General features: G+C 61.1%; 1 protein-coding gene across 11 annotated transcripts; it reads left to right on the forward strand.

Moving 5' to 3' along the window:
- The first annotated feature begins 260 nt into the window (after positions 1-260).
- FCHO1 (FCH and mu domain containing endocytic adaptor 1) lies at positions 261-27660 on the forward strand. 11 transcript variants are annotated; one of them, XM_070519420.1, is made up of 30 exons: positions 286-328; positions 3416-3501; positions 4996-5040; positions 5235-5317; positions 5756-5833; positions 10112-10203; positions 11321-11395; positions 12508-12649; positions 14704-14856; positions 15070-15174; positions 16195-16293; positions 16376-16472; positions 17501-17545; positions 17643-17721; positions 18266-18290; positions 18619-18676; positions 19156-19334; positions 19413-19437; positions 19789-19840; positions 20355-20455; positions 20773-21048; positions 23041-23153; positions 23257-23344; positions 23501-23609; positions 24324-24479; positions 24791-24923; positions 25695-25894; positions 26473-26528; positions 26866-27030; positions 27393-27660. In XM_070519420.1, the coding sequence occupies exons 5-30, from the start codon at positions 5807-5809 to the stop codon at positions 27413-27415; spliced, it is 2673 nt and encodes an 890-aa protein (XP_070375521.1). In that variant the 5' UTR covers positions 286-328; positions 3416-3501; positions 4996-5040; positions 5235-5317; positions 5756-5806; the 3' UTR covers positions 27416-27660. The 11 variants fall into 11 exon arrangements, with proteins under 11 accessions (XP_070375526.1, XP_070375523.1, XP_070375521.1 ...); XM_070519424.1 differs by lacking the exon at positions 5235-5317 and adding an exon at positions 9248-9377; XM_070519425.1 differs by lacking the exon at positions 3416-3501 and having other exon boundaries at positions 261-328.
- Positions 27661-27836: the final 176 nt, after the last annotated feature.

Below are 27836 nucleotides of genomic sequence, written 5' to 3' on the forward strand. Positions count from 1 at the left end.
GAACTGCGGGTGGTGGAAGGAGGGAGCTTCTTTTAAAAAAAGAGCCTCTTCTCCGGCTCAGCCAATCAACGCACTGGGCCCGCGGAGCCGGCCGCCCAACGGCCCAATGGCGGGCTGCGCCGACCCAGAGCCCGCCCAACCCCCGGGAGCCGTCGTGGGGGGGTGGGGCCTCTCTCGGCCACGCCCCGGGGGCGGGGCCAGCCTGCCGCCGCGCTGCAGCCGCGGAGGGAGGGAGGGAGGGAGCGGAGGGGCGGGGCGGGGCGGGCTCCGGTGTCAGCGGCTGAGTCGCAGGTGGCGGCGGGCACGGGGCTCGGCCCGAGCTCGGGAGGTGAGTGCGGTCTCCGGGACTCCCCCGAAACCCCCTGGCCCCGGAGCCCCCCGTGCACACCGCGCCCGGCAGCCCTGGTGGCCTCGGGGGGCAAAGGCGCGGCGGGGCGCTAGGGATGGCGAATAGGAGGTGGGGGCTGCGCGGCGGGCGCCCCGGCCGCCTCCCTGGTGATAATCGGGGGTCCGCGGAGCGAGATAGGGACCCGTCCCCAATTCCCCCGTCTCCTGACCTGGAACCAGAGCGTGCAGGGGCCGCCTAAGACGCGAGACCCCTCCCCAAATCCGTTTATTCTAAGCCTAAATCTGGGTCTAAGGTCGGGGCTGCAAAGATGGGGGCGCCGCTCCCTCTCCAGCCTGGGACCCAGGACAGTCGCAGTGGAGACCACCTCCAATTTTTCTGCTCCCATCTCTGGCCTGCAGACCCCAGGGGACCGAGATGAGGAACCCTCTTCCCGTTTTCTCCACTATAAACCCCAATCGAGGCCTGGTGAGGGAGCTGGGGGTCCCCTGACCCCTCCTCTAGACTGTCCTATCCCAGCCCCCTCCACAAGGATGGGGGTGCATTTCACTGGCACCCTCTGCAGGGACCCCAAGGTTGGAATTCTGAGGAGGGGGTCAGCGTGGGTCCCTTGCCTGGCAGGGACTGGCCAGGCCAGGTCTGGAAGGGCCTGGATCACGGACCTGGGGGTGGTCCCTGCCTCAGTGGGGGGTGGGCAGTGAGCATCTGTTCCCCGGGATTAAAATAAATTGAGGTAAATTAGGATCTTGCAGGCTGACTGCCAGTGGGGTGTGGAGGAGGGTTGGAGGGTGGGCAGCCCCTCCATCTGCCTTGGATCCTGAGAGTCGCCTGCCCCAGCCGCAGTGGGGACCAGGAGGTGGCTTCGAGTGGACCTGCCTCACTGGTGACCTTGGGCAGGTGACAGCACCTCCCTGAGCCTCGGTTCCCTCTTTTGAAAGTGGGGTTGGGGCGCAGAGCCTGTATCCCACAGATTCTGGAACCCACCCACCCCATCTTTTGACCATGTCTGACTCCACCCTTTTGCTTAAGATGTCGCTGGTTTGGGGGTGAGAGAGAAATGGATTTGGAGCCCCCCATATGCCTTGCTGGCCTCTGACCCTCAGTTTCCTGCACTGCAAAATGGGTTGCTGGTCAGTCACACGCTGGCCTTGCTAGAAGGGCTGCTCTGCCAGACAGTAAAGCATACTGCCAAGCTGCCATTGTGAGAACAGGGGCCCCGCCGCCCTGGTCGCAGCGGCGGGACTGCCCAGGGCACGCCCTGACCCACATACCGTCACCCACGCCAGGGGCGAGCCGGTTCCTGGGCAGGGTCCTGGGTGGGAGGAGGCGGGAGGTGCCCAGCCAGCCCGTTCCCTGCCCCTTGGAGCTTGTCCCTGTGGTGGGCTCAGGGCAGCCCTGGGCTGGGCGGCAGACACCTCCAGCTTCAAAGCCGGCGCCCTGCGTGTGGTTTGGCCCCCTGCGCCTTGGCCTGTTCTTCCGCGAAATGGGCTGAATCTCCCTTGGGAGCTCGGAGCTGACTGTGGGAGGGGGAGTGCTGTAAAGGCAGACGTGGTCATTATAACCCTAATTACAGTATTGGTGATCATAAACGGGTACACAGCTGGAGTCTGCAAGGGTGTTGCCTGCTGTGCCTCCAGAGGCGGGCAGTCAGGTACACAGTTGGTGCTCAATAGGTGTTTGCCAATGAAGCAATGAAGAGGGAGGGGCCCAGTGGGGAGGACTGAAAATTCCTGGGCTTGAGCTCAGGTGCCTGCTTGACTGCCCAGTTGCTGTGTAAGTGGAGCCTGTGCCCCAGTTTCCCTGTTGGGGTGATGGCTGGGATGAGACCCTGCCTCAAGGTGCTGTGGTGAGAATCAAGGCAGACAGTGCAAAGGGTCCCGGCCCTGGTGTCCAGGCGAGAGTGCAGGAAACACAGGACAGAGCTGCTCATGGAAACCTCGCAGCACCTGCACAGGCCAAGCGCCCGGTTCCTGAAAAGACAGAAAACCCCCCCAAACTGGCCCTACTGTGCGCAAACTGGAGTCCGGGGGCAGCAAAATGTCAGATCCTGTTTCACGGGCCCCTGGAGGCCCAGAGAGGTCAGGGGCAGCCCAAGGTCGCCCAGCAGGAGGTCAGGGGCTCCGGACGCCTGGCCAGGAGCACGAACGAGCCCTGCCTTCTTTGGCGGTTCCTGTCCTGTTGTATCTGTTCCCAGGCCTACTCGACCACTCAACCTGGCTCAGAGCCCTGGGTTTCTGGGAATGGGTGCTTGGGAGGCAGGATCTCCAGGCACTGCCCGGGGCTCATGTCAGACACCCTCGGGAGGACTCTGTTCCCTGCTTCCAGCACCCAGAGGATGGGGGCATCCAGGTCAGTCAAGAACCTGCTGTGTGACCTTGGGCAAGTCCCTGTTCATCTCTGGGCTTTGCCCTGGTGCTGCAGAGGCCAGGAGACCTGGGCCTGAGCAGGCTGACTTCTCCATCAGATGCGGTGACCACGGTGTCTCGGGTATAGTACTTTTAGGAGTCTATGAAGATATTTTAACTTCTTTTAAAATCAGAAGGAAACACATGAGCTTTGGGGTCAAAGAAAACATGTTAATATATGATATCAACATATTCACCTTTGTTCCAGTGCCGTTGTAAATATAGTTAAATTTCTTTTTTTAATGGAGGAAGAGACCCGAAGCAATAGTGCCTCGGGTCCATGAGCATCCTAATGCAGCCCTGGGTGGGCGTGTCGGTGCTGCCCTTCGCAGGCTGTGCAACCTCGGGCAAGTGGACTCCCCTCTCTGAGTCTTGGTTTCACCTCTGTGAAGCAGGCATCATTGGTCCACCTTGGGATGACGAGATGTGGAAAGCTTAGCCCAGGGTTGCGCTCAGTTTGTGGGTGCTATGATTTCACAATTGTTGTCACGATTGTCATTTGTTCGGTACTAATAGCCCCAGGCTGCGGACCTCACATCAGGGGCCTCTGTTTGCCCACGGCCCTCGCAGCTCCAGGGAGGTGCCAGGGGTGCCGGTCTGGGGGAGGCGAGGTGGCGGTTGGGCAGTGGGCGGGGCGGGCTGAGCTTCCTGTCCCCCAGCACAGGGGCCGCGCTCGTGCTGACGGAAGTGGCAGGCCGTGTGGCTCTCTCCTGTGCCCGCCGCGTCCGACGGCGCTCGCTGCCCTGTCTGGTGAGTTCGAGCTCCCGGGAGGCCCCCTTGCCCCTCCTCACCCCTCAGTGGCAGGAGGGAGGCCTCTCTGCCGGGCCCAGGTTTCAGGAGAAACAGCAGGTGTCACTTCCTGGGCCGGGCCTAGCTGTGCAGGCCACCCTGCGCCCCCGGGACGGCTCTGAGTTGTGGGGTGGGGTGCGGGCGGCAGAGGAGACGTGGAGACCCGGGGCCACATGTCATGGTTCAAACAGGAGTTCTTTGGCAGACAGGCCAGGGACACAATGACGGTGAGCTGGGGACCGTGAGTGACCTCTCTGGGCCTCAGTGTGCTCCTCTGTAAAGTGGGGCTGGGTCTCTGCCCGAGCAGGGGGCGCAGCGCCCAGCCTGGCTCCGTGGGGGAGGGGCGGGCCACCGGAGCCGGGAGCACAGTGGTGAGTCCTGGTGTCTGGGCCCCCAGGGTCCTCCAGAGCAGCACCCTGTGGCGGGACTTTCTGCATCTGTGCTGTGCAGCAGGACGGCCCCCAGCCCCATGCGCTGCTGCGCCCCGGAAGCAAGGCTGGCACAGCTGAGGGGCTGGGCGCTAATTGTGTTTGAGTTCACTTGGTTTAAAATTAAGTGGCCGCGTGGGGCAGGCGGTCCCACATGGGCCAGGGCAGCTCTGAGGGGTGTGGAGATGCTCAGGGTCTAGGTCGTGGCCAGAGACTGAGAAATGAGATGGAATTTCAGGTTCTCCCCCTCAGGATGTCGGCCCAGCATGCTCCCCTCCAGACTGGGTTTCCTCAGGGGCTGTGCTGGGGCCTGAAGTCGCTCAGGGGCCCCGGCACCACCCAGCAGCGGGTGATGGTGGGGAATGTTGGATGAGTCAAATAATATTTTGCTTGGTGAACTCCTATTCATACTTTAAATCCTCAGCTCCCATGTCCCCTACTTCAGTCCAGGCTCCTCCAGTCCTTGTTTCTCCATTTGACCCTGCCCTGACCCTGCAGGACCATGGGGTGTCTGTGTCCAGCACTGTTCCACTAGACTGGGGGCTCCTCAGGGACCAGGCCCAGGGCTGAATCAGCTCAGGGAGCCTCGCATTGTCCTGCCCAGAGTGGTCACGTGGTGGGTGCCGGGTGACTCATAGAAGTCAAGGGACTAGGGGCTAGAGGATAATGGGTCAAATTAAACTCACTTTCAAGATTAGGTAAACTGAGGCTCAGTTCCAGCAGCCTTGTCCAAGGTCCTTGCTCAGTCTTTTCCCGATGAGGCCCAGGGAGCTTTCCCGGCCTGCGCTCGCCATCCCATCCCGGCTGCCTCTGCGCCCTGGGCTCCCAGCTGCTGCTGAGCTGCCCGAGGGATCATGAATTATGGATGAGGCCTGGGGCTCCAGTGAAGGTGACGAGCCAGCCTCCAGAGCACGCCAAGGACACTGAGTGTCCTTCCCTCCCTGGGTGGCTCAGCCCAGCCCTCTCTGCATGGCGGCCTGGGGTGCCCCAGCAAGACCCCTTCGAGGTGTTCTGTCTTGTTTTGCAGATGGGGAAACTGAGGCACAGAGCTGGACAGTGACTCAGACACCAGGTGAACACTGGCTTCTGGGGAGCAGGGTTGGGTGTCAGCTGGGTCACCATGGTGAGGGGTGAGCTCTCCATCCCAGGAGTGTGCATGAGGCAGGCACTGTTGTGGAGGGATTCAGACACCCTGAGGGGCCCCGACCCCCAATGTGGCCTACCACTGCCCCAGTGTCCATCTCTCACCAGACCCTGTTCCCGCAGGAGCTGCCCAGCGTGGAGCTGAGTGCTCAGGTCTGGACTCAGCTGGCCCAGAGTACAAGTCACTTCCTGGCTGTCTGACCTTGGCAAGTGGCTTCCCCTCTGAGGGGTGGGACTCATACATGAGATGGCCCAGAGCTTTTCTGCCCGGGCAAGAGCTCATCCAGTAAACACCCCCCACCACCAAGTGAACTCCTATTCATACTTAAAAACCCAAACTCCCATGCCCCTTCCTCTAGTCTGGGCTCTCCCAGCCCCTATCCCTCCACCTAGTCCAGCTTTGACCCCACTGGACTAGGGGCATCTGTATCCAGCTCTGTCCCCCTAGACTGGGGGCTACTTGGAGGCGAGGCCTGGGGCTGAATCATCTCAGAGGCCCTGGCATACTTCTACACTTGGGGCTTTTGGTTCTTCCTCCATCCTTTCTCTCCCTCCTCCACAGAGAGGACAGTTGGAATTTCCCCTCCTCAGGCTCTCAGCTGGCCGTTACTCTGCAGCTCAAACTTGCCTCTCTCTCTGGACAGGCACCAGGCACTAGACAGAAGCCTGCAGGGGTCTCCACAGAGGCCATCGGGATGTCGTATTTTGGGGAGCATTTTTGGGTAAGTAAGACCCACTCTTATTTTGATGGGGGTTCCTGGCAGAGCTGTGGAGGCTTTTATGGAAATGGGGGAAGCTGGTGGCTTGTGGGCAGAGTCTTGGGCAGGTGGAGGGTCTGCAGGGCGTAGAAGTTAAAGTGTGAAGAGTCAGGCTGGGTTTGAATCTACACCCCCAGACCGCACAGGCCTTGTGACCTTGGGCAAGTCACACCTTGAACAACAGGGACCTGAGGTCCGGAGGACTCTCTCACCTGAAGTTGCAGGCAAGAGAGTGCAGTCAGGGCTGGGCGGGACCTCCGGGATCCGGCTCATTCCAGCTGGGAATTCCCACGTCTGCCTCGGCCCTGGAGAGTTGGGGGTTTTCTTGACTCCGTCTCTGGGGGCCCCTGCCCCTCTGCCCCCAGGTGGGGGACCGCATGCTGTGACCCCAGGGCACCCAGGGAGGGGGCCTTGTTCTCATTCCTCCCCTCCCTCTCCCCCTGCCACCACCAGCCCAAGCGCAGCCACCTCTGCAAGATGCTGGGGCTCCCTCCCGGCCCTGACCCCAAGGAGACCCCCAGTCGGGGGGACACAGTGCCAGCCAGACCCCGCCAGGCCTGCCTGCAGAGTCAGCCTGGAGCCAGCCTTAGGGCCCAGAGGAGGAGCCGGCTTCGAAGGCTGCCATGTTCAGGGATGGCAGAGAGCCATTCCAGGCAGGGGAACAGCCTGGGCAGAGGCCTGGAGGTGTGACACTCGGTGGCTAGTTGAGGGAACAAGGACTCCTCCTTCAGGGCCAGGCTAATGGGGAGCCACAGAGGATGTGTGACCAGGAGAGTCAGGGAAGGACCAGGGCAGAAAGCCCCTTCCCCAGTTGCAGGCCCTGAGCTTGCGAGAGGAAGCCCGTTGCTAGGCAACTGGTTGCCCCTGGCAACAGGCCGTCTCCCTCCCCAGCTGGGGCTCCTCTTACTGGCACTTGCTTTCTTAAAGGGGCCGCACCCCTTCCCACCTTTGGAGGGCCTGATCTCCACCTCCTCCCCAAGGGTCAGGGTCCCAGGCTTTGCCTCTGAATGGCTGTGTGACCCCGGTGAGGGGCTGCCCCTCTCTGAGCCTCTGTTGGTGCCTATGTGTAAGGGGGTTGACCATTTGAGGATCATTCATCGCCCACATTTTGGAACCCTGACAGCAGCACCTACATTTATTTTAAGTTTCTTTTAATGGCATGAGGCACCTACATTTATTTTAAATTCTTTTTAATTGCATGAGGCATGCAAGCTCGATGCAGCAAATTCAGATCAGCAAAGAGAAAATAGCAGCCACCCCCAGGCCGTCCCCAGCCAAAGATAGCCTGGTGCACAGTGGGATTTGAACTGGGCTCTGCTGGGATGACTTTGCATCTCAAGGCCTCAGTTTCCCCATCTGGGAAGGCAGAGACACTCTCACCTCCCCGGGACCCAGAGAGTGCCCCTGGAATATCTGTTTCTTTTAATCTATTGTTTGCATTGGTGGGTCTTTGCTGGATGACGCTGGGGCCCTGGCTGGCCTGAGAGAGGCTCATCAGGAAAGATCAAGCCAAACAGGGATGCCCCAGTCCTGTTGGGTCAAGGCAGGGCTGGAGGCATAGAGGACACTGGGGAGCCATGGGGGAAGTGTGAGCGGGAGAGAGACCTGATCAGGCTGTGTTAGAATGATCCCTCGGGGCTGGTGTGGGGGCGAGACTGGAGTCCAGAGGTTCCGATAGGAGACACAGGCCAGAGACAGCCCCTCCCAGGACCCTCGGCTGCCAGCCCAGCCCGAGGGAGGCAGACACTGCTGGGGGCTTTGCCAGGCCTGGGAAACGGGCCAGCGTTTGGCTCCAAGTCAGCCCCAGATGCTGGCCTGGGCGGCGGTGCCTGGTGCGGCCTCCCCCGAGGATCCCCTGGGCAGGGTGTGGGGCTGTGGGCTGTTTGCTGTGCAAGAGGCCCTGTGTCCGGCCCCGCCCCGGCCTCATCTCGCCAAGACCCATGGGAGTTGGGCGCTGTCATTGTCCCCATTTGTCAGATGAGGTAACCGAGGCCCAGAGAGGTGAAGTCACTGGCCTAAAGTGACCCAGTGCATAGAAGGAGGATTTGGCAGTGGAACCGTGGAAGTACAGCACTAGACTTGAGCAGAGAAAAAATATATTCCTGGGGCGCTGGCGGGATGGACAGTGGACACTCAGGGAAGTGGGGTGTGAGGAGGGTCTGAGAAGGTTCCTGAAGGAGGCGGGCCTGGCAGTCACCCTTGGGAGCTGGCCGGGTTTGGATGGGTGGGCAGCGGTGCGGGCTGGCAGCCGCGGACACCGGGAGGGCACAGCCTTCGCACTGTTTACTGTGTTGCTGGTGAGGCCAAGAGGAAGCCGCGAGATGAGGGGGGAAGGCAACTCCAGACGAAGGACTATGCATTTCAGCAGCTGGTGGGCAGTCGGGAGCCATTGATGGTTCTAGAATGAGCGACTGTGGGGAGGTGTGGGCTTGATGCTGTCCTGGGTCTGCGCGATCTTGCTGCGGTTGCTCCATTGGTGCAGCAGGACGGTTCCGGGGCTCCCTGGACGCAGGTCACCGCTGTCTGAGAGGAGCACTGCGGAGACCCTTCCCGAGCCAACGGGGAAAGTGAAGAAGCAGTTACCACTCATTTATATGGGACAAAAGTTTTGAGCCTTCTCAGACCCAAAACATCACCCGCCTAAATAAAGCGAGAAAAAGCCCAGCCGCTCGGGACGCGGCTCCAAGCCGGGTGGCCGCTGCCACCGTCTCGCCTCGCGGGGGCCGGGCCCACACGCTGAGCGCCGTTTGCGCTGTTCGTCTTTTTGGGTAAAAGCGAGAGTTCCCTGGGATTGTCCCGTTAGCAAGGACAGGCCCTGGGCTAGGTCCTTTGCAAAGGCCAAGTGGCGTGAGGGAAACTCGCGGACGGCGGGGAAAACCTGTCTCTGACGGGGACCTCTGACTGTCGCCTTCGGGCGTCCCCGTCCCGGAGGGGGACCCGCAGCTGGAGAAGGAGGGAGGAAACGGCCAGTGCAGAGGGCCTGCTGGAGCTGCGGGGCCGCCCCGGGGCCCGGGCGGGACTCAGCGCATCGCCTCCCTCCGGAGCCGCCGCCGTCAGCCCTAAGTGTGGGCCTCGTGCCCTGCCCGCGGCTGGTCTTCCCTGGGGACGGGACCTGGCCGGCGTCAAAACAGAGCTGGTGCCTTGTTTGTGCCCTCGCGGTGGCGCGGGGGCCGCTTTCCATTTGGAATAGTGGTAGGAGTGGCCCTTTTGAATCAATGTATGTAGAGAAGAAACATGGGTGAATTTAAAGGAAATGTTAACTAACACCGTGAGTTAGCAAAAATTAGAGGTGCCCGTGGGACCATGATGCGGCTCGTCTTGGTGTTTCCTTCATCCCCATGGGAGAGGTAGATGACTCCCTGCCCCCGTCCTAACCAGGAGCCACTAAAGGTTCACAGAGGGCCGGTGACTTGCGTGGATCGCAGTGCTGACGCCAGAACTGGGAGGAAAGAGGGTTTGTGAGGCAGCAGCAGGCACCCGGTAGCAGCTCTGTTCCCACCAGCACCAGGTAACAGCAGATTAACCCATTTGTTCACTTAGTCAACGAACTCAAATGGCCTTCCTGTGCTCTACCCTGTCCTGGACATTGCTGGTCATGAGAGAGGTGTCAGACCCAGACCCTACTCTGGGGGTCTCAGAGAGGGCGTTTCCACGTTGAAGAGAACAGAAAACACAACTACAGTTAGTTAAATAACCGGGGTTACAGCAACTCACAAAAGTTGAAAAGTTGTGGGATGGTGATGCTTCCAGGGTTAGTTTGATCCAGCAACCCGACTCAACACCGTTTTTTTATTCAGACTCTCTCGGGTTCAGCTTCTTTCCAAAGTTCATGGTTCCACTTGGCTTCCAATAGTTCCTGTGCCCACATAATTCCTCTTTTAAGGAAAGATGCAGACAGAGAAACACAGGGGAAGAGACTGATTGAGGCAGAAAAAAAGAGGCAGAGAGAAAGATGGAGACACAAAGACAGACACACTGAGACAACCAGCGAAAGAGAACGTCTCTCCCTCAACTATGGGACAAAAATTCCAAGCTTCTTTCTGATTCGACCAACTTATAGCCCATGAACCAATTCTTGTGAGCAGGGGGAAATGCAACGGGTTGATTGGCTCAGGCCTGAACTAACTACTACAGCCAAGGGGATGGACTTCTGCTGGTTGACTCCTGTCCACGCCCCTGTTGCTCGGCGACTCTGATGCCGTCTCCACCCCCTTCCTCAATCTCCACCCCCATCCCCTGCAGGGCGAGAAGAACCATGGCTTTGACGTCTTGTACCAAAGCCTGAAGCAGGGACCCGTCTCCACCAAGGAGCTGGCCGACTTCATCCGGGAGAGGTGAGGTCCCCGTGCCCCACCCACCCCGCGGCCCTGCCCTGGCCCCGCCCTCCTTCCCCTGCCCCGCCCACGTCAGGCCCCGCCCACAGCCCTGCAGCCACTGCCCTGCCCTGGCCCCGCCCTCCCTCCCCTGCCCCGCCCATGTCACGGCCACGCCCACAAACCTGCAGCCACGCCCCCTCACGGCCCTGCCCTGGCCCCGCCCACGTCACGGCCACGCCCTGCCCGGTCGGTCGGGATCCCAGCGGGCTGCGGGAAACCAGCGGTTCTCAGCACTGTCGGCCTCAGGCCCCCTGTAAGCAACACTCCCCGGGTTTCTAACGCCTCCTGCTAAAGAGACCATACCATGACCCACTTACGAGGGAATTTTGAAAACTCGATCTCGTGCCCTGAGGATGATAAAACACGTGTGTGATGAAATAATCTATATTTCAGCATGTAAATACATGCTCCGATGTCCGTGCCCCAGAAAACATGATAAACTCAAATTGCAAGACAGCCTCTGCTGCCCAGCACCCGGTTGCTGGAGACCCGTTCCTTCCGGGCGGTCCGCGTGTTCATCGCCAGCTTTTTCTCTTTGTGGCTGTCAGGCGGGCCGGCCGAGCCGTACAGGACGGGGCCACGCTTTCTGTCGTGGGCCTGGAGCACCTGGGTCCATCCGCTGTTACCCGTGGTACCCCATGGGCGCCTCTCCCAAAAAGTGCCCTCGTGGGTGATCGGCTGTAACTGGCACATTGCCGCCCCAAACAAAACTGAGGTTCTGTTAGTCAGGAGGAAACCGCGCGCGGTCAGCATTTAGCAGTGTCTGTCCAGAAGGAGAAAGGAAATATGGGTTTGTCTCCTGCAATTAGATGAGACAGAGCATATGAAGTATTGATAATATGTGCTCAAAAAATATTCCACCTGCTGCCGCGACCGCCGTTAGTGAATGCATTGCTTAAGGATGAAAACCTCTCCCATGCGTTTCTAAAACGCCGCCCCCTGCCTGAGGACTGTACCATCCTCCCTGAGAGCCACTGCTCAGACGTTTGAGATGGAGAAACTGAGGCCCAGGGGGGCGGGGCCTCTTCCAAGGTTGCCCGGAGCCTTCCCCATCTTTTCCCATCGTCCTACCCAGGGCCACCATAGAGGAGACCTACTCGAAGGCGATGGCAAAGCTTTCCAAGCTGGCCAGCAACGGGACCCCCATGGGGTGAGTAGGCCGTGGTGGGACCCTGGGGCGTCGGGAGCATGTGCCGGGGGGGGGGACATCTCCTCAGGTGCAATGTGTAGAACAGGGGCCGTCCTTCTACTTACGGGGCTAGCTGGACAGAGGACCGCATCTCGTCCGTTCTCTCAAAACTCATTCGTTCATTCATTCATTGAACGAATATTTACTGAGCATGTACTGTGGGCCAGGCACCGATCTAGGCACCAGAGGCCCAGTGCCAATTACAACAGATAAAACCCCTGGTCACTTTTATGCTGTGTACATCTGGTGTGTGTGGTAAGACAGATGTTAACCACACATGAGCAAAATCCTTCCTGGGGTGCACGTGCCAGGAAGGGAAGAGGAGCAGGAGAGACCGGGCTTCCTCTGTGAGGGGCCCTGCTTCGTCAGTTGAGACCTTAATGATGACAAGGAGTCAGCCACGGGTGTCCAAGGGACAGAGACCCACTCAGGCGGCTCAGCCAGTGCAAAGGCCCTGAGGCAGTAATGCACTTGGCATGTTCAAGGACGAGTCAAGAGGCTGGCACAACGGCAGGGCCTGGACAAGGTGGAGATGGGGGGTAGGGGATGGGGGGTGGGATGAAGGTGGACGGGGCCACGGGGCCCAACACACAGGTGACTTTCAGACAAGGATGTGATGTAGTTCCACTGGTATTTTGCAAAGTTCCCTGTGGCTGCTGTGGGGCAAAGATTCTGTCAGGCAGCAATGGAGGCAGCAGGGAGGGAAGGCAGCCCCTCCTGCTGAGGTGGGAAAGCCCCTCAAACTTGATTTGGGCGGGTTGGGTCTCAGCTGCCCACGAGTAGCAGGTGAGTCCTGTAGTCCAGTGAGGACTCCAGGGCCTCAGGGCCTGGATTTACATCCCAGCTCTGATGTTCATTTGCTGAGAGGCCTTGGGTGAGTTATGGAGCCTCCGTGCCTCAGTTTCCCTCTCTGTCATAGGCCTGCCTCGTGTGGTTGCAACAGGGATTAAATGAGATAATATGTGTCCACGCTTAACAGGGCCCAGTAGGTACCTGAGCCAATGCCGGCTGAGCTGTCTGGCCCTGGGGGGTTGGGCCTGCTGGGCCTTGGGTACAACTCCACCTGTTTCCAGGACCTTCGCCCCCCTCTGGGAGGTCTTCCGTGTCTCCTCGGACAAGCTGGCGCTCTGCCATCTGGAGCTGACGCGGAAGCTGCAGGACCTCATCAAGGACGTGCTCCGCTACGGGGAGGAACAGCTCAAGGCTCACAAGAAGGTGTGTGCCACTGTGCCGGCCAATGGGGGCTGCCCATGGCTCTCGGGATCCCAGGCCTCATGGGGCCTCAGGACCTCCGGCCCCTGTGCCTCTGAGAATTCGGTTAAGTCCACAGCATCAAACCCGCAATCTCACAGACCTGAGCAGTGCTGAGTTTCAGACTCTCAAAACTGTAGACCAGGGGTCTGCAAACTACGGCCCGAGGACCGGATGGATGCAGCCTGCCGCCCATGTTTGTACAGCCCCAGAGCAAAGAATGGTTTTTACATTTTTAAATGGTTGGGGAAAATATCAAAAGATGATTTCATGACACGTGAAAATTATGTGACACTCAGATTTCAGAGCCAGTAAATAAATTTTTATTGGTTCTGTCAGTTTAGAAAGCAAATTTAGCTATTTTATCTCACAATGAGTTTATTCACTAATAGCCAAAAGAATTGCAATTCTGGCTGTGCATGCTGTGGTGAACCACAGGCAAATCCAGGAAGAAAGGAGGGGAGCTGCTTTTTAGAGAAAAGGGGAGAGCCGGGAAGGGATGCTCTAGAGGAAAGTTCACTGGGAGAAAGTGACAGTTCACGGGGCAACGGCTTCTCATTCGTTGAGCTGTGGCGTTTCTCATGGCTGGGCTGTGGCGTTTCTCATTGGCTGAGCTGTGGGGTTTCTCATTGGCTGGGCTGTGGGGTTTCTCATTGGCTGGGCTGTGGCGTTTCTCATTGGCTGAGCTGTGGCGTTTCTCATTGGCTGGGCTGTGGGGTTTCTCATTGGCTGGGCTGTGGTGTTTCTCATTGGCTGGGCTGTGGCGTTTCTCATTGGCTGGGCTGTGGCGTTTCTCATTGGCTGGGCTGTGGCGTTTCTCATTGGCTGGGATGTGGGGTTTCTCATTGGCTGGGCTGTGGGGTTTCTCACTGGCTGAGCTGTGGTGTTTCTCATTGGCTGGGCTGTGGCGTTTCTCACTGGCTGGGCTGTGGCATTTCTTATTGGCTGGGCTGTGGGGTTTCTCATTGGCTGGGCTGTGGGGTTTCTCATTGGCTGGGCTGTGGCATTTCTCATTGGCTGGGCTGTTGCCGGGTGGGGAGAGAAGTCTTCCTTCAGTAGTAAAGTAGTTGTACTTCCTGTCTGAGGGTAAGTCCCTCTCTTCCTGTTTGCTGTAATTGATGATGTCTGAGGGGTGAGAGCGCCCCCTGCAGGCCTTCCCGGCTCCAGTTTGGTTAAGGTTCTTTTGCTAATTTCCACGTTTCATGGCCACGTCGCTTTGAGACCATGTTGTCTGTGGCTGTTTTCAAGCTGCAGTGAGTCGAGTGTGACAAGCCCAACACAGTTACTGTCTGTCCCTTTACAGAAAAAGTTTGCTGACCCCTGATCTTGAGCTACAGATCTTGTTATTTGACATTTCTGGCCTCTTGCAAACCTAGAATCTTGGAAGGTTTGAGCCTTAGACTCTCAGGATCCCAAGATGTTCGAAGCTTATAATTCTAGAGTCATAGATGCTTTGCATTTCCAGAGCCTGAGAGCCTGCAATTTTTAACCTCATTAACAAAGGGAGTTGGTAGTACTTAATGCCACTGAACTGTAGGCTTAAAATGGTTAAGATGGTAAATTTTATGTTATGTGTATTTAGCCGCAATTTTTTTTAAAGTTGGGGGACAGTGAAGTTTTCTGCGGGCTGATACGCAACCGTATGGGGAGCGGACTATTAGGTGCGAGTTAAGCAGCAGGGGCTGCTGTCGCTGGTCATACAGAAGGGGCGGACCGGGACATTTGACTGTGCACGGACGGTGATTTCTGGAGAAGTTTTCAAGGCATGATGGGGGCTCCTAGGCAGGGCCTGGGAGGCTGGGGATCAGCGGCGGGAGGTCAAAACTGAAAACTTTCTGAAATATGAGTTATGTGTAAATATAAAAAGCTTATGTTTAAAAAGTTAAAAATTTTGAAAATGATAGAATCCTCAGAAAAAGTCCTCTTGGACTCGCACAGAGCGTTTGGGAGGCTGGGAGTTTCGCAGGGTGCCCCCGAGGTGCGCTCGGCACCCACCGCCCCGCTGGCCGCCCCTGCAGTGCAAGGAGGAAGCCGTGGGCACGCTGGACGCCGTGCAGGTCCTCGCGGGCGTCAGCCAGCTCCTGCCCAAGTCCCGCGAGAACTACCTGAACCGCTGCATGGACCAGGAGCGGCTGCGGAGGGAGAGCACCAACCAGAAGGAGATGGACAAGGTGGGCCCGTGGCCGCAGGGTCCCCGGAGTCGGCCGAGCGGCAGCGGGGCTGCCTGGTGGGGGCGGGAAAATGTGTCACAGAGCGATGGACATTGACCCCGCGTGTGTCCACCACACCCGGGCGCCCCAAGGAGTCTCCCTGCCGGGAGCTGCGGCCACGCGGAACCGCCCCGAGTGTCCCCTCCCGACGCCGCCGCCTCCTTCGCCTCCTAGGCCGAGACCAAGACCAAGAAGGCGGCGGAGAGCCTGCGGCGCTCGGTGGAAAAGTACAATTCGGCCCGCGCCGACTTTGAGCAGAAGATGCTGGACTCGGCTCTGGTAAGACCGGGCATCCGGACCTCGGAGAGCGACGCGTTCCTGGGCCCAGCACAATGTGGCCTCCGGAACGCTCGACCCCCAGGAGGCTTAGAATCACAGGCCTAAAGCGGTAGAACCCGAGAGCCGGTTGGCTGTCGTTCTGTTGTTGACGCTGTCATTATTTCAAAAGCCAAATAATTTTTGTGCCTCGGTTTCCCTGTCTGTAAAATGGGGACAGTAACAGCACCTGCCTCATCGCTGCTGTGAAGATTTAATGTCACTATATGGAAAGTTTTCAGACTAGTATGCCGTGCATAGAAACCACTCTATAAGGTATTATTATGTTATTATTTCTATTATTGTTGAGGAGGTTTTTGAACAAGACAGGGCAGGGTTGAGAAGCTTAGAGTCTCCTGACATTTCTTGGTGGCTAAAAGGCCTGGATTCTGGTCCAGCCTCCATTCCTCACCAGCTGTGCAACCTTTAGCAAGGCATTGCAACTCTCTGGGTCTCTGTCCACCCGAATGTATGAAAAGCAGATTGCAATCTCAGGATTAGGAATCAGCTTTTTCCCTCCTGATTTTGCAAGTGATAAAAACCTTCATTCAAGCTGACAAGGAAGATTATAGGCTCAGGGAACTGAAAAGTTTGAGAGGAGAGCTTCAGGCATGGCTGGATCCAGGTGCTTAAATGGTGTTGGCAGGAAGTTGTGCCTCTCTGCTTTTCAAGTCTGTTTTCCTCCCTGGGGGGCTTCACTCCCAAGCAGACATGCCCTCCTGGGTGTGTGTTTATATGTGTATGTGTGCAGCAAAGTGGCCCCCATTGGCTCCCACATGCATCCCACCAACTCATTGACTCAGGGTGTGAAAGTGCCTGTTTTCCCATAGTTCCAGCAAAAGTCACAGGGCAGACTCTCATTGGCTTTTCCCCAAACCTATCACTGATGACAGGAGGTTGGAACGTTCTGATTGGTCAGGCTGGGTCACATGGCCACTCCTCCCGGCCTCCACTTTCCTGTCTGCCCCTCCCCTCCTGCCTTAGCGCTTCCAAGCCCTGGAGGAGACGCACCTGCGGCACATGAAGGCGCTGCTGGGCTCCTATGCCCACTCGGTGGAGAACACCCACGTGCAGATCGGGCAGGTGAGTCGGCGCGCGGGATGGGCCCGGGCTGCTGGGCAAGGGGGCCCAGCCTCGCCTGGTCACGCCGGCCGCCCCCACCCAGGTGCACGAGGAGTTTAAGCAGAACATAGAGAACGTCAGCGTGGAGATGCTGCTGCGCAAGTTCGCGGAGAGCAAGGGCACGGGCCGCGAGAAGCCTGGTGAGCCAGGAGCTGGTGAGGTCAGGCTGCGGGCCTGGCTGCAGGGAGGGCACAGGACTCAGGAGGCAGGAGAGTCAACCTCGCTGGGCCTCGGTCTCATCATCAGGAAAATGGGCTGATGGCAGATCTAACTCCACAGCCCAACAGGAAGAGGGTCTGATGCCTGATCTTGTGTGTGAATCTCTTGCAACCAGATACCAGAAGGGCCTTGAATGCCAGGCTCAGCTGTTCTGGCTCTACCCCAATGGCCCAAGGGAGCCATTGAGGGTTGTTGAGCAGATGGCCCATTTGAAAAGGCCTACATGCAGGGTCTGGGAAGAGTTGAGAACAAGTTTGGGGTCACATCTTGGTTTGTGTCTTTTCTTCATCTCTCACTGTGTGACCTTGGACATCTGTCTTGACTTCTCTGAGCCCCAGGTTCCTCATCTGTAAAGTAGGGGTGATAATGATCCCCACCTAATGGTGTTGTGAACATTCAGTCATTTGATGCAGGTAAAGGGCAAAGTGTGTGCCTGGCACATAGTAGGCACTCATTAAATGCTAGCACGTGGCTTATATCCCCAAGTCTAGTCAACCACGGAAGTCTGTCCTTTCTCTCTCCTGTCTCTATAGTTCAGCCCCGGCTCAGGCCACCTCTCCTTGTGTGGGCCTCCTCTCTTGTGCTCCTCGGGCTCCAGATCACCTTCCATGGCTCCCCATTGCCCTTAGGAGAGAGTCCCAGCTCCTCACCCTGGCACTTGAGGCGCAGCCCAGTGCACAGACTCGTGGTCCAGCCCCTGACCCACCCAGCTTCCACCCAGAAATGCTGGAATGCCTGGAAGCGACTCAGGCATCACCCGTTTTAGTCCATCCCCAGGTGGCACCACCTGGCCAGGGCCAGAACCCTTGGCCCGTGCCCCTCAGGACCATCGCAGGGACTGGTTTGGCATCTGGGCTTGCGCAGCAGACGCTGTCCAGCGGCCAGGGGTGCATGCTGCCCCTCCCGGCCGGCCTGCCCCGGCTGAGCCGCCCCGTCTCATTTGTCCCAGGCCCCCTGGACTTCGAGGCGTACAGCACAGCAGCCCTGCAGGAAGGCAAGTACGTCTGGGCCGGCCGCCCAGGCTGCGCGGCGGCGGGCGGGGGGCGGCCTGAGCGCGAGGGCGCCCGGCTCAGCGCCCCCTCTGTCCTCAGCTATGAAGCGGCTGCGGGCCGCCAAGGCCTTTCGCCTCCCGGGACTGAGCCGGCGCGAGCGGGAGCCACCTGCAGCTGCGTGAGAAGCCCCCACCCGGCCCCGGCCCAGGCTAGCCCGGGACCCCCCCTGCCCAGGCTAGCCCAGAAGTCCCCTGCTTAGGGTAGCCCAGGAGTACCTCTGTCCCAGGCTAGCTCAATAGTACCACTGTCCGAGCTAGTCCAGAATTCTTCCTTTTGCCAAGGCTAGACCAGGGGCTGCCTTTCCCAGACAGCATCAGGATGACCCCTGCCCTGGCTAGCCCAGGATGCTTCTCTTTGCCGAGGCTAGCCCCATAATTCCCATGCCAAGCCTCACCCCTGCGTTCCCTACCTTCTCAGGACAGCCGTTCAGACTAGCTCCAGGGGTCCTCCCCGTCCAAGCTGTTTGAGAACACCCCCTGCTCACCAACTCCAGATTCACTGCCCCCGCCCAAGCGAGCTCCAGGGTCCCACTGCCTACAGGGCTAGCTCAGGACAATGTCGCAGCAGGGGCCACCCCCAGGGGCCACGGCCAGAGTCAGGGCTGAGGAAGGGACCAGGTGAGGTGGGCAGGCCAACACCAACATCTGTCTCTCCATCCCCAGAGACGCCCTGGAGCCCGGGTCAGGGGTGAGTGCAGGGGGAGGGCCGCGGGGCTGCCAGCGGGAGGGGTCAGCCCCCACTGCCCCAGCTCCAGGGGGCCAGGGCCTGGGTCACATCCCTTCTTGGCTGTAACCTCCCGTGGACCACGTGGGAGGACTGACGTCCCCACTTGGCCTCAATCCCGCCCCGCAGCACGGGCAGGGGCATGGTCTGTGCCCCAGGAACCCCCAGCCCGGGGAAGGGCATTATTGCCATTGGGCTGGTTTTCAGTCAGAGTCAGGGCCCCGGGGGCACGTGGCAGCGCGGGATGGGGGAGGCTCAGCCAGGAAGCCTGACTACCGCCTTGTCCCCCCAGACGTGTGCAGAGGTGGACGAAGAAGGTTTCACTGTCCGGCCTGATGTGACCCAGAACAATATCCTGGCGCCCCCTGGGGGCAGTTGTTGGCACAGCAAGGACAAAGCTCTGTCCACAGTGATTCCCTCCACCATTAGCAATTCTGTGTACACCATGGGGGAGCCTCCAGTGTGGATGAAGCAGATCCAAATGCAGATCCCTCCCACATGGGACCTGGGCTGGGAAAGAGGGAGAGAGAGGAGCTGGGATACCCCAGAGGGGGAGCCAAGAGGGCTTCCTGGAGGAGAGGGCACCAGTGTTAGAGTTTAGCAGCTGGATAGGAGTTCACTAGTTCGGGCAGGGTGTGCTTGTGCAAAGCCTTGGGTGGGAGTGGGAGTTGGGGTTGAAAAACATGGTGTCAGGGCCGAGGGGGCCAGAGGGGAGGGGTGGGGCTGTGCAGGGCCTTGAAGGGTTTGAGCGGGAGGGGATGTGGTCCATTGAGGGCCTCCCAGTAGGAGCCCCAGGCTGGCATCTGCTTGGCCCTTGACCGCAGCGCAGGCACAGCCGAGCCCTCCCGCTGCTCGTCCAGCGACTCCGACTTCGACGACGACGAGCCCCGCAAGTTCTACGTGCACATCAAGCCGGTCCCGGCCCGGGCGCCGGCCTGCAGCCCCGAGGCGGCCACCGCGCAGCTCCGGGCCACGGCGGGCAGCCTCATCCTCCCTCCCGGCCCAGGGGTGAGGCGGGCGAGGGGCGCTCCAGGTAGGGCTGGGCGGGGTGGACGCGCCGGCCTGATGCCCCCTCTTTGTCCACAGGGCACCATGAAACGCCACTCCTCACGTGAGTAGCCTGTTAAGGGTCCTTCAGTCTGGGGAGGAGCAGGCGGAGGAGGGGCGGGGCCTGGAGTGTGGGTGTGGCGTCAAATCCCAGCTCTGCCCTGTGACTTGGGGCAGGCTGCCGACCCGCTCGGACCCTCAGTCTCCTATTCTGTAAAATGGGGTCATTATGAACATTAAAGGGGAGCTGAAAGGGGCAGTTGGGGCCAAGAACGAAGCCCAGCCTGGGGGCAGGCTGCCTCGGGTTTGAGCCCCCCTCTGCCTGGTCGGTCACCTCGAGCAGCTGGCCGGGCGGCCTGTGCAGCGGGGGCCCTACAGGCGGGGCGGCGGGAAGGCTCAGGGGTGTCTCTCGTAGGTGACGCTGCTGGGAAACCACAGAGGCCTCGATCCGCCCCGAGGACTGGCAGGTGGGCTCCGTGGGGTGGGCCATGGGCTCACGCGAGGCCAGGTGGCAGCCGTCCCTTCCCCCCTCCGCCTGCCCTGCTGCCTGCCCACGTCTGCCGCCCCTTCAGCCTCGCCCTGGGGGACTGAGCCCTTAGTCACCGTGCCGTGGCATTGGGGAGCACCTGCTATGTACTTGTGCTGTTCTGGGCTCTGGGGCCATGTGACCAAGACCCCTTCCCAGAGTCGCGTTCTGGTGGCTCAGATTTTAAGAATAGCAAGTAAGTTCGAGGATACCAACACTTCTGAGTGCTGTGAAAAGCTAAAGCAGGCGATGTGAGGAAGGACAGGGCTGGGCAACTTTAGTTGGGGCAGTGGTAGAGGGCCTTTCAGGGGGAGATTTGAACAGGGGCAGGAGGTGGCCACAGGGAGAGCCGAGAGGGCCGAGCTCCAGACCTAGAGCAGCGTGTGCAAAGGCCCCGAGGTGGGAGGAGGCCTGGAAACAACGGGACTCTCCCCTCTCGTCCCCTCCGGCCCCAGCTGTGCAGAGAAGCTGCAGTCGGATGAGCAAGTTTCCAAGAACCTCTTTGGGCCGCCCCTAGAGGCGGCCTTTGACCACGAAGATTTTACAGGTGAAGGAGGTAGGGGCTGGGGGCGTGGGCGTGGCCAACGGGAGAATGGGTGGGGCCTTGCAAGGGCAGGCGGCCGGGCCAGGCTGGAGGGAGGATGGGGAGTCCTTTGCTTTGGGGGTCAGTGGGAAGGTAGACGGGTCGGTGTGAGGCTGGGCGGGGCCTTGCGGGAGCGGGGGTGGCTGTGGGTGGATGGGCGGTGTCGGCGGAGATGCAGGCGACCAGAGGGCGCGGCTGGGGGCGGGCCCTCCCTCGGCGTGGGCGTGGCCTCGGAGGCGAGGGGGTTGCGTGTGGGCGGGGTCTGGAGCTGGCCGCCCGCTCTCCTCCAGGCTCCAGCAGCCTCGGCTTCACCTCCAGCCCCTCGCCTTTCTCGTCCTCGTCGCCCGAGAACGTGGAGGACTCCGGCCTGGACTCGCCGTCCCACGCGGCGCCCGGCCCCTCCCCGGATTCCTGGGCCCCCTGCCCGGGCACCCCGCAGAGCCCTGCTGGCTGTAGGGCACCGCCCCCGGAGTCGAGGGGGACACGGCCCGTGCAACCGTCGGACTCGCCCCAGCCCCTCGCGCCATCCCCGGGCCCCTGGGGGCTGGAGGCTGTGGCCGGAGGAGGTGAGTCCAGCGCCCGAGTTATCCGAGCCCTGGGGGGAGGATTGAGCGCCTGCTGTGACCAGCGCCCCAACTGGGGCGCTCAGCAGGGACTGAGGTGGCAGAAACCCCGACCCTCGCAGGGACAATAATGAGAGGGATATTGAACAAGGCAGGAGGTGGCAGGTTCTGGGCAAGGACTTGGAAAGGTAGGGCCTCTCTAAGGAAGGAACATCTGAGCTGAGATTTGATGGAGATGAGGACGTTCCCAGAAGAGGGCACAGCCCATGCAAAGGCCCTGGGGTGGGACCAGGCTTGAGGAACTGCCAGGTGACCTGTGTGGCTAGAACAGAGTGATGAGAGGGAGAAGGTGACGGGCTGTCAGCAGGGCCTGGTCGTCCCTGGGAGAGATGTGTCTTACCCCCAGCAAGGTAGGAGCCATGGGAGGGAGAGCTGTGAGCAGCTGAGGGGCCCTGGCTCAGGTTGCCCGTCGTGCCTTCTGCCGGCATGGGGGTGAGGGCAGGAGCTGGAGCCCAGGGAGGTGAGTCTAGGCAGGTGGTGATGGGGTCACTGTGGGGAAAGACAGATTCGGGGTGAGAGCACAGAGGAATCAGGGTGCACAGCCCGAGGGCAGCCGGCAGGACCCGGGAGGGACAGGGAGGGTAGGGAGGAAGAAGCTGGGGGGGCATGTCGAGGCAGGGCCTTTCCCTGTCACGTGGACCGTGGACACCGAGTTCCGGGAGGCCAGGCTGAGGCCCCCGTGGGCAGCTGCATGAGGAGGTCATCAGAGCTGAGGGGAGAGGAGAGGGCCCAGCGCGGCGTGGGGGAGCGGCCCAGCGGGGCAGTGGGCTCCTGGGGCCTGAGGCAGAGGGAACGTGGGCTGTGACCACGAGATCCCAGCGCTGGTGACAGGGTGCTTGGCGCTCTCCATGGTTAAAGAAAACCCCGGCTGGAGCCAGGTCAAGGGAGGTTCAGGGGGAGTGAGTGTAGACCACGAGTGTGGACAAGTCGAGTCGTCGAGCTTCACTGTACAACAGGGATTCTCGGGGACGACCCGGTGGCACAGCCGTTAAGTGCACACGTTCGGCTTCGGCGGGCTGGGATTCGCCAGTTCGGATCCCAGGTGCGGACATGGCACCGCTTGGCACGCCATGCTGTGGTAGGAGTCCCACATATAAAGTAGAGGAAGATGGGCACGGATGTTAGCTCAGGGCGAGTCTTCCTCAAAAAAAAAAAAAGATTAAAAAATAATAATAAAATTAAAAAAAGAACAGGGATTCTCAGCTGGGCTGATTCTGCCCCCCAGGGGACACTTGGTAACATCACCACTGATACTCGATGGTCCTCACTGGGGGGGTGGGGGGGGCGGCGGTGCTACTGGCCTCTGGTGGGGGGAGGCCAGGGATGCTGCTCCCCACCTTCACACACACAGCAGCCCCCCTGCAGAAGGGACCCCGAGTGTCAGCTGGGCTGTTGGGAGGCCCTGGCTGGAGGGCAGCACAGCCTGGCCTGTAGGTGGGACGGAGGTGGGTGAGCCCGCGGAGGTGGATGGGGCAGAGCAGACGACCCAGGGAAGCGGAGCGGGCGGGCCTTGGGTGTTATACCACGATTAGTTAACTTAGAGGAGTGAGACTCAGACATGGGCCCGGGTAGGAGGCCACGCTCATACTCTCAGAGCACGAAGGTCACAAAATTGCCTGATACTGGATAAAAACCCTCTGCCAAATTGCCCTGTAGCATGCCTGCCTCTGAAGCATCCAATCCTTGCTTGCATACCTCCAGGGACAGGGAGCTCACCCCTCATTGGGCCACCAGTCTGGTGTCTGGGCGGTTCAGGGTTGTGGATGGCATCTGCGGTCCTGTCTGACACCTCTGAAGCCCCAGGACTTCAGACCAGCAGGAGGTCTCCCGAAAATAAGCCCAACTCCCAGCTTTTGGCTGAGTCCCTCCCCTGGGGAGGCTCAGGAGGCACAGGGCAGTGTCTCAGCCATGTCTGTTCTCACACTCACTCCCCAGACCTGATGCCTGCGCCTGGCGAGCTCACAGCCAGGGACGGCCTGGCAGCGCCACCCCGGAGAGCCCGCTCCAGGAAGGTGTCCTGCCCCCTCGCGCGCAGCAGCGGGGACCTGGTAGGGTGTGGGGCGTGGCAGGAGCCGGGCTGGGGTTGCCCCGGGCCAGCATCAGCACTGCTCCTGGGGGGTTCACAGCCCAGTCTGTCTCCTTCCCTTCCAGTCTCGGTCCCTCAGCCCCTCGCCACTGGGCTCCTCGGCCCCCAGCACAGTTCCAGAACGGCCCAGCTTCTCCTCCCAGACAGGCCACGGTGCGTGACCCTCTCAGGGCTCGGTTTCCCCTTTCTGCTCTGGGTGGGTGGCTGAGAGGTATGACGGAGGCCCCACTGGCAGAGGGCGGGTTCCGGGGCCTCATCCTTGTGCTCACGCCGTCTGTCTGTCCCCCATTTCCTCCCCACCACACCCAGGAGTCTCCCGGGGCCCAAGCCCTGTGGTCCTGGGCTCCCAGGATGCCCTGCCCGTGGCCACTGCCTTCACCGAGTATGTCCACGCCTACTTCCGGGGCCACAGCCCCAGGTACGCAGTAAAGGGGGATGGTGCAGACAGTGACAGGGCAGACAGAGCTCCCGGAGGGCTATGCGTCTGGGTTCCACCAGGAGCAACCTTTCGGTGTGCTTCATGACCTCCTTTCCCGTGGGAGGGCCTCGAATACTGAGCAGAGCAACCAGGTCCCTGCCCCAAGGGCAGTGGAAGCCATGGAGTGCATGTGAGCAGGGCTAGGCATCGTTGTCACAGTTTAGAGGAACTCCTCTCAGGTCCCTGTGGGCATTGAACTGAAGGGAGCAAGACCACAGGGCAGACCCATGGAGGGGGCAGGTTAGGGGTGAATTGAGGGGCCACGGATCATCTGGGGGTGGCACCCAGCAGCAAAGACCTTAAAATCAAACCACAAAGAGGAGGAGAGTATTAGACATGAAACCCAAGTTGAGGACAGTTACAAGACTAAATGTTTTGCTTTGAGTTTCCTGGTGGCCTAGGGGAAAAGAGAACTAGGGAAGGAGGAGTTCCTGCCTCCTTCAGCCAGTGTGGATTTTTCCTGGTGCCTGGATTGCTGTCCAGCCAGGGAAACAAGGGGAGGAGGTTGGGGATGAGGGTGTTGGGCATGGTCATGACCTTGCTGCTTCTGAGGGGCTGGGGAGCCACAGGCTGCAGTGGAGCTGCGAGAAAGGGTAGGCTGAGGTGCCAGGCAGAGCCCTGAGCCAACACTCCGTCCCCTCACCCCCACCCCAGCTGCCTGGCTCGGGTAACTGGGGAGCTGACCATGACCTTCCCTGCCGGCATCGTGCGTGTGTTCAGTGGGACCCCACCCCCGCCGGTCCTCAGCTTCCGCCTCGTGCACACGACCCGCATTGAGCACTTCCAGCCCAATGCTGAGCTGCTCTTCAGGTACAGCGGGAGGAAGAGAGGCAGGGGCAGAGGGTCCCAGAAACTGGTGGAGGCTAGGAGCTCCCCAGCTCTGAATTCCTGCTCTGCTTTTTGGGATTTGCTGTGTAGCCCTGGACAAGTCGCTCTTCCTCTCTGAACCTTCCTTCCCTTCCCTCCTTTGCTCCCCACCCTGTCCCTTCTCCGGGGTCATGCTTTGCTGGGCCCAAGCGTGGGAATCCACATCCTTAGGAAGCCCCTGGGGTAGCCGGCTGCTGGGGGCCCTGGGAAAGCATCTCCTGAGGGTTGGAGTGAATGATTTCTGGTCTCTGCAGTGACCCCTCCCAGAGCGACCCTGAGACCAAAGACTTCTGGCTCAACATGGCGGCTCTGACGGACGCCCTGCAGCGCCAGGCAGAGCAGAACCCGGCTGCCTCCTACTACAATGTGGTGCTCCTACGATACCAGGTGGGATTCCGAGTGGGCCCGGCCGGCCGGGGCGGGGCAGAGGCGGGGCGGGGCGGGTTGGAGGAGCTGAGGCGAGGCGGAGTGGAGGAGCGGGGGCGGAGCGGGGGGGCGGGGCAGAGGCGGGGCGGGGGCGGGGCGGAGGAGCGGGGGGCGGAGGGGCGGGGGGCGGGGGGCGGAGGGGCGGGGGCGGGGCGGAGGAGCGGGGGGCGGAGGAGCGGGGGCGGGGCGGGGGCGGGGCGGGGGCGGGGCGAGGGCGGGGCGGGGTGGAGGAGCTGAGGCGAGGCGGAGTGGAGGAGCGGGGGCGGAGCGGGGGGGGCGGGGCAGAGGCGGGGCGGGGGCGGGGCGGGGGCGGAGCGGGGGGGCGGGGCGGGGCGGGGGGCGGGGCGGGGGCGGGGCGGGGCGGGGCGGGGGCGGGGCGAGCCGCAGCAGGGAGAGGCCGGCGGCTCGGGGCGGCAGGCGGCTGGGCAGGGAGGTGGCGGTGGGGGCCGGGCCGCCTCCTGCGAGGGCGCCGTCGTGCCCAGCCTGCCCGGCGCGGGGCCGCGGGCCCTTGTTAGGGGAGGCCCCGCCCTGCTGTCTGCCGGAAACGCGGGGCGATGCAGGCTGTGAACGGCAGCGCCGCCGGACGGAGCAGGGGAAGGGCCCTGGGGGCGGTGCCTGCGGGGCAGAGTTCGGTCGGCTGCAGGGCGGCGAGCCCGCGTCGCGGTGTGGAATAGTGCCTGTGGCGGGACGGCATGGCGCTAGCCGCGTGCTCCCCCCGTTCTCGCCCCCCAGTTCTCGCGCCCGGGGCCGCAGGCCGTGCCCCTGCAGCTGAGCGCGCACTGGCAGTGCGGGGCGGCCCTCACTCAGGTCTCGGTGGAGTACAGCTACCGGCCTGGGGCCACGGCCGTGCCCACGCCGCTCACCAACGTCCAGATCCTGCTGCCTGTGGGGGAGCCGGTGACCAACGTGCGCCTGCAGCCGGCCGCCACTTGGTGAGGGTGTGCGGGAGGCCAAGGGAGGCTCGGCAGTGCGGCCAGGGCCCCTTGGAGCAGCAGCTGGGGTCTGCCCTAGGCCTGCCTGCCCAGAGCTCTCACGGCTTACGTGAGGGTGCTGTTCCTGACAATGAGAATGTCCCGCACCGAGAGCTCCAGGGTGTCCCGCGTGTGGTACACGCTCTGCCTGCGGGCCCTTAGTGGTCCCTCCCCTACGGAGGCTGAGGCCTAGGAGGCTGGGCGCTGGCTCAGGCTGCCCAGGGCTGCCTCCCACGCGGGGCTCGCGGCCGCGGCTCTTCCTCCCAGTGTACCGTTCCCCTTGTTTTGTGCAAAGGGCAGAACCTGCCACGAAGGCAGACTTATAGGTCCAAAGGCATCACCTAAAGATGCTTCGAGGGTGCAGGTCCCTCAAGTGCCAGCTGTGCCTTAACCCACCCCCATTTCACAGATGGAGAGACTGAGGCAAGGGGGGGGACCTGGTTTGCTCAGGTCGTGTAGCCAAGAGGTGATGGAGCTGGGACCCCGGGCTCCCAGTGTTCTCTCCAGGGGAGACCTGACCAAGCTTCTCTTGATGCCAGGAACCTGGAGGAGAAGCGACTCCTATGGAAGCTTCCAGATGTGTCCGAGGCAGGGGGTGAGTTAGGGTTGTGCTGAGGGCTCAGGTGGAGGAGCTTATATACACTGAGGGAGAATTGGGGATGTACCAGGAGTGGGGCAGTGTGGGCATCCAGACAGGCTTGACAGGGTTCTGACAACATTGTGGGACAGGGCATGCTGGGGGCAGGCAGGTGCAAAGACCCTGAGGCAGGACCTCTTTGCAAACCACACACAGCCCCATGGGACCAAAGGAAAAGGGTGCGGGGGTACAGAGGCCACAGATCGACAGGCTTGGGTGTCAGGTGGAGGAGGAGCCCAGGTCACAGCGGGACCAGAGCTGGGGGATGGGCCCCACTGACCTCAGGCTTCCCCAGGCTCCGGCTGCCTGTCTGCCAGCTGGGAGCCGTGCTCAGGGCCCAGCACACCCAGCCCCGTGGCCGCTCAGTTCACCAGTGAGGGGGCCACTCTGTCGGGCGTGGACCTGGAGCTGGTGGGCAGCGGCTACCGCATGTCGCTAGTAAAGAGGAGGTTCGCCACAGGTATTTGCCCGCCCTGTGGCCACGCCGGGCCTGAGCGCCGCCCTGTGCTCCTGAGGGCTGCGGCGGGGGAGGCATTTGGGGTGCTTGGGCAGGAGAGGCAGTGTTGGGGCCTGGAGACCCAGGATGGGGGGCACGGGTGGGGAGGGGTGGTCAGGGCCCCACTGGGAGGATCAGGAGGGGCTGTCCCCTGGGGGGAACAAGAAGCCCCACTGCCACCCCACCCCCACCCCATTCTCCTGCCCTCACAAGGGGCCACCCGGGCCTGGGGCTGTGGGAACAGTGAGTCAGGGGTGATGTGAGGAGAGTTGGGGGACCCCAGGGAGGGGCAGGGGACCCGCTCCCCTCACTGCCCCGCCCCACAGGGATGTACCTGGTGAGCTGCTGAGCCCACAGAGGCCCTGGCGGCTGCTCTGCGCTGTGTCCTGGTGCTCGCCCACAGCTCCCTGCCCTCCGCGGACCCTGGGGCCCCTGACTCCGCCGACGCCCCGCCTCCCTGGAGAGGCGCCCGCGGCCAGCCTGGCTGGGCCTGAGATTCACTCCTGCTCACGCCAGCGCCCACACAGGTCCTTGGACTTTTATGTTCTTTGAATAAACACTTTATTTTCTAATAAAATAAACGACAAGCCTTTTCCTGCTTCAGGAAGTTTCTTTCATGTCGTCAGAGAGGAGAGGAAGATCACGGGTGGGTGGGGATATTTAATATTCCCAACTTCCCCCCGCCTCCCCACCCTGAACCTGTGTGCAGTGATACCGAGGGAGAGAAGCCAGACCAGGGCACTCCCAGCCCCATGGACCCCTCCAGTCCT

The sequence above is a fragment of the Equus asinus genome, chromosome 10 (genome assembly GCF_041296235.1).
Source record: "Equus asinus isolate D_3611 breed Donkey chromosome 10, EquAss-T2T_v2, whole genome shotgun sequence".
Lineage (NCBI taxonomy): Eukaryota > Metazoa > Chordata > Mammalia > Perissodactyla > Equidae > Equus > Equus asinus.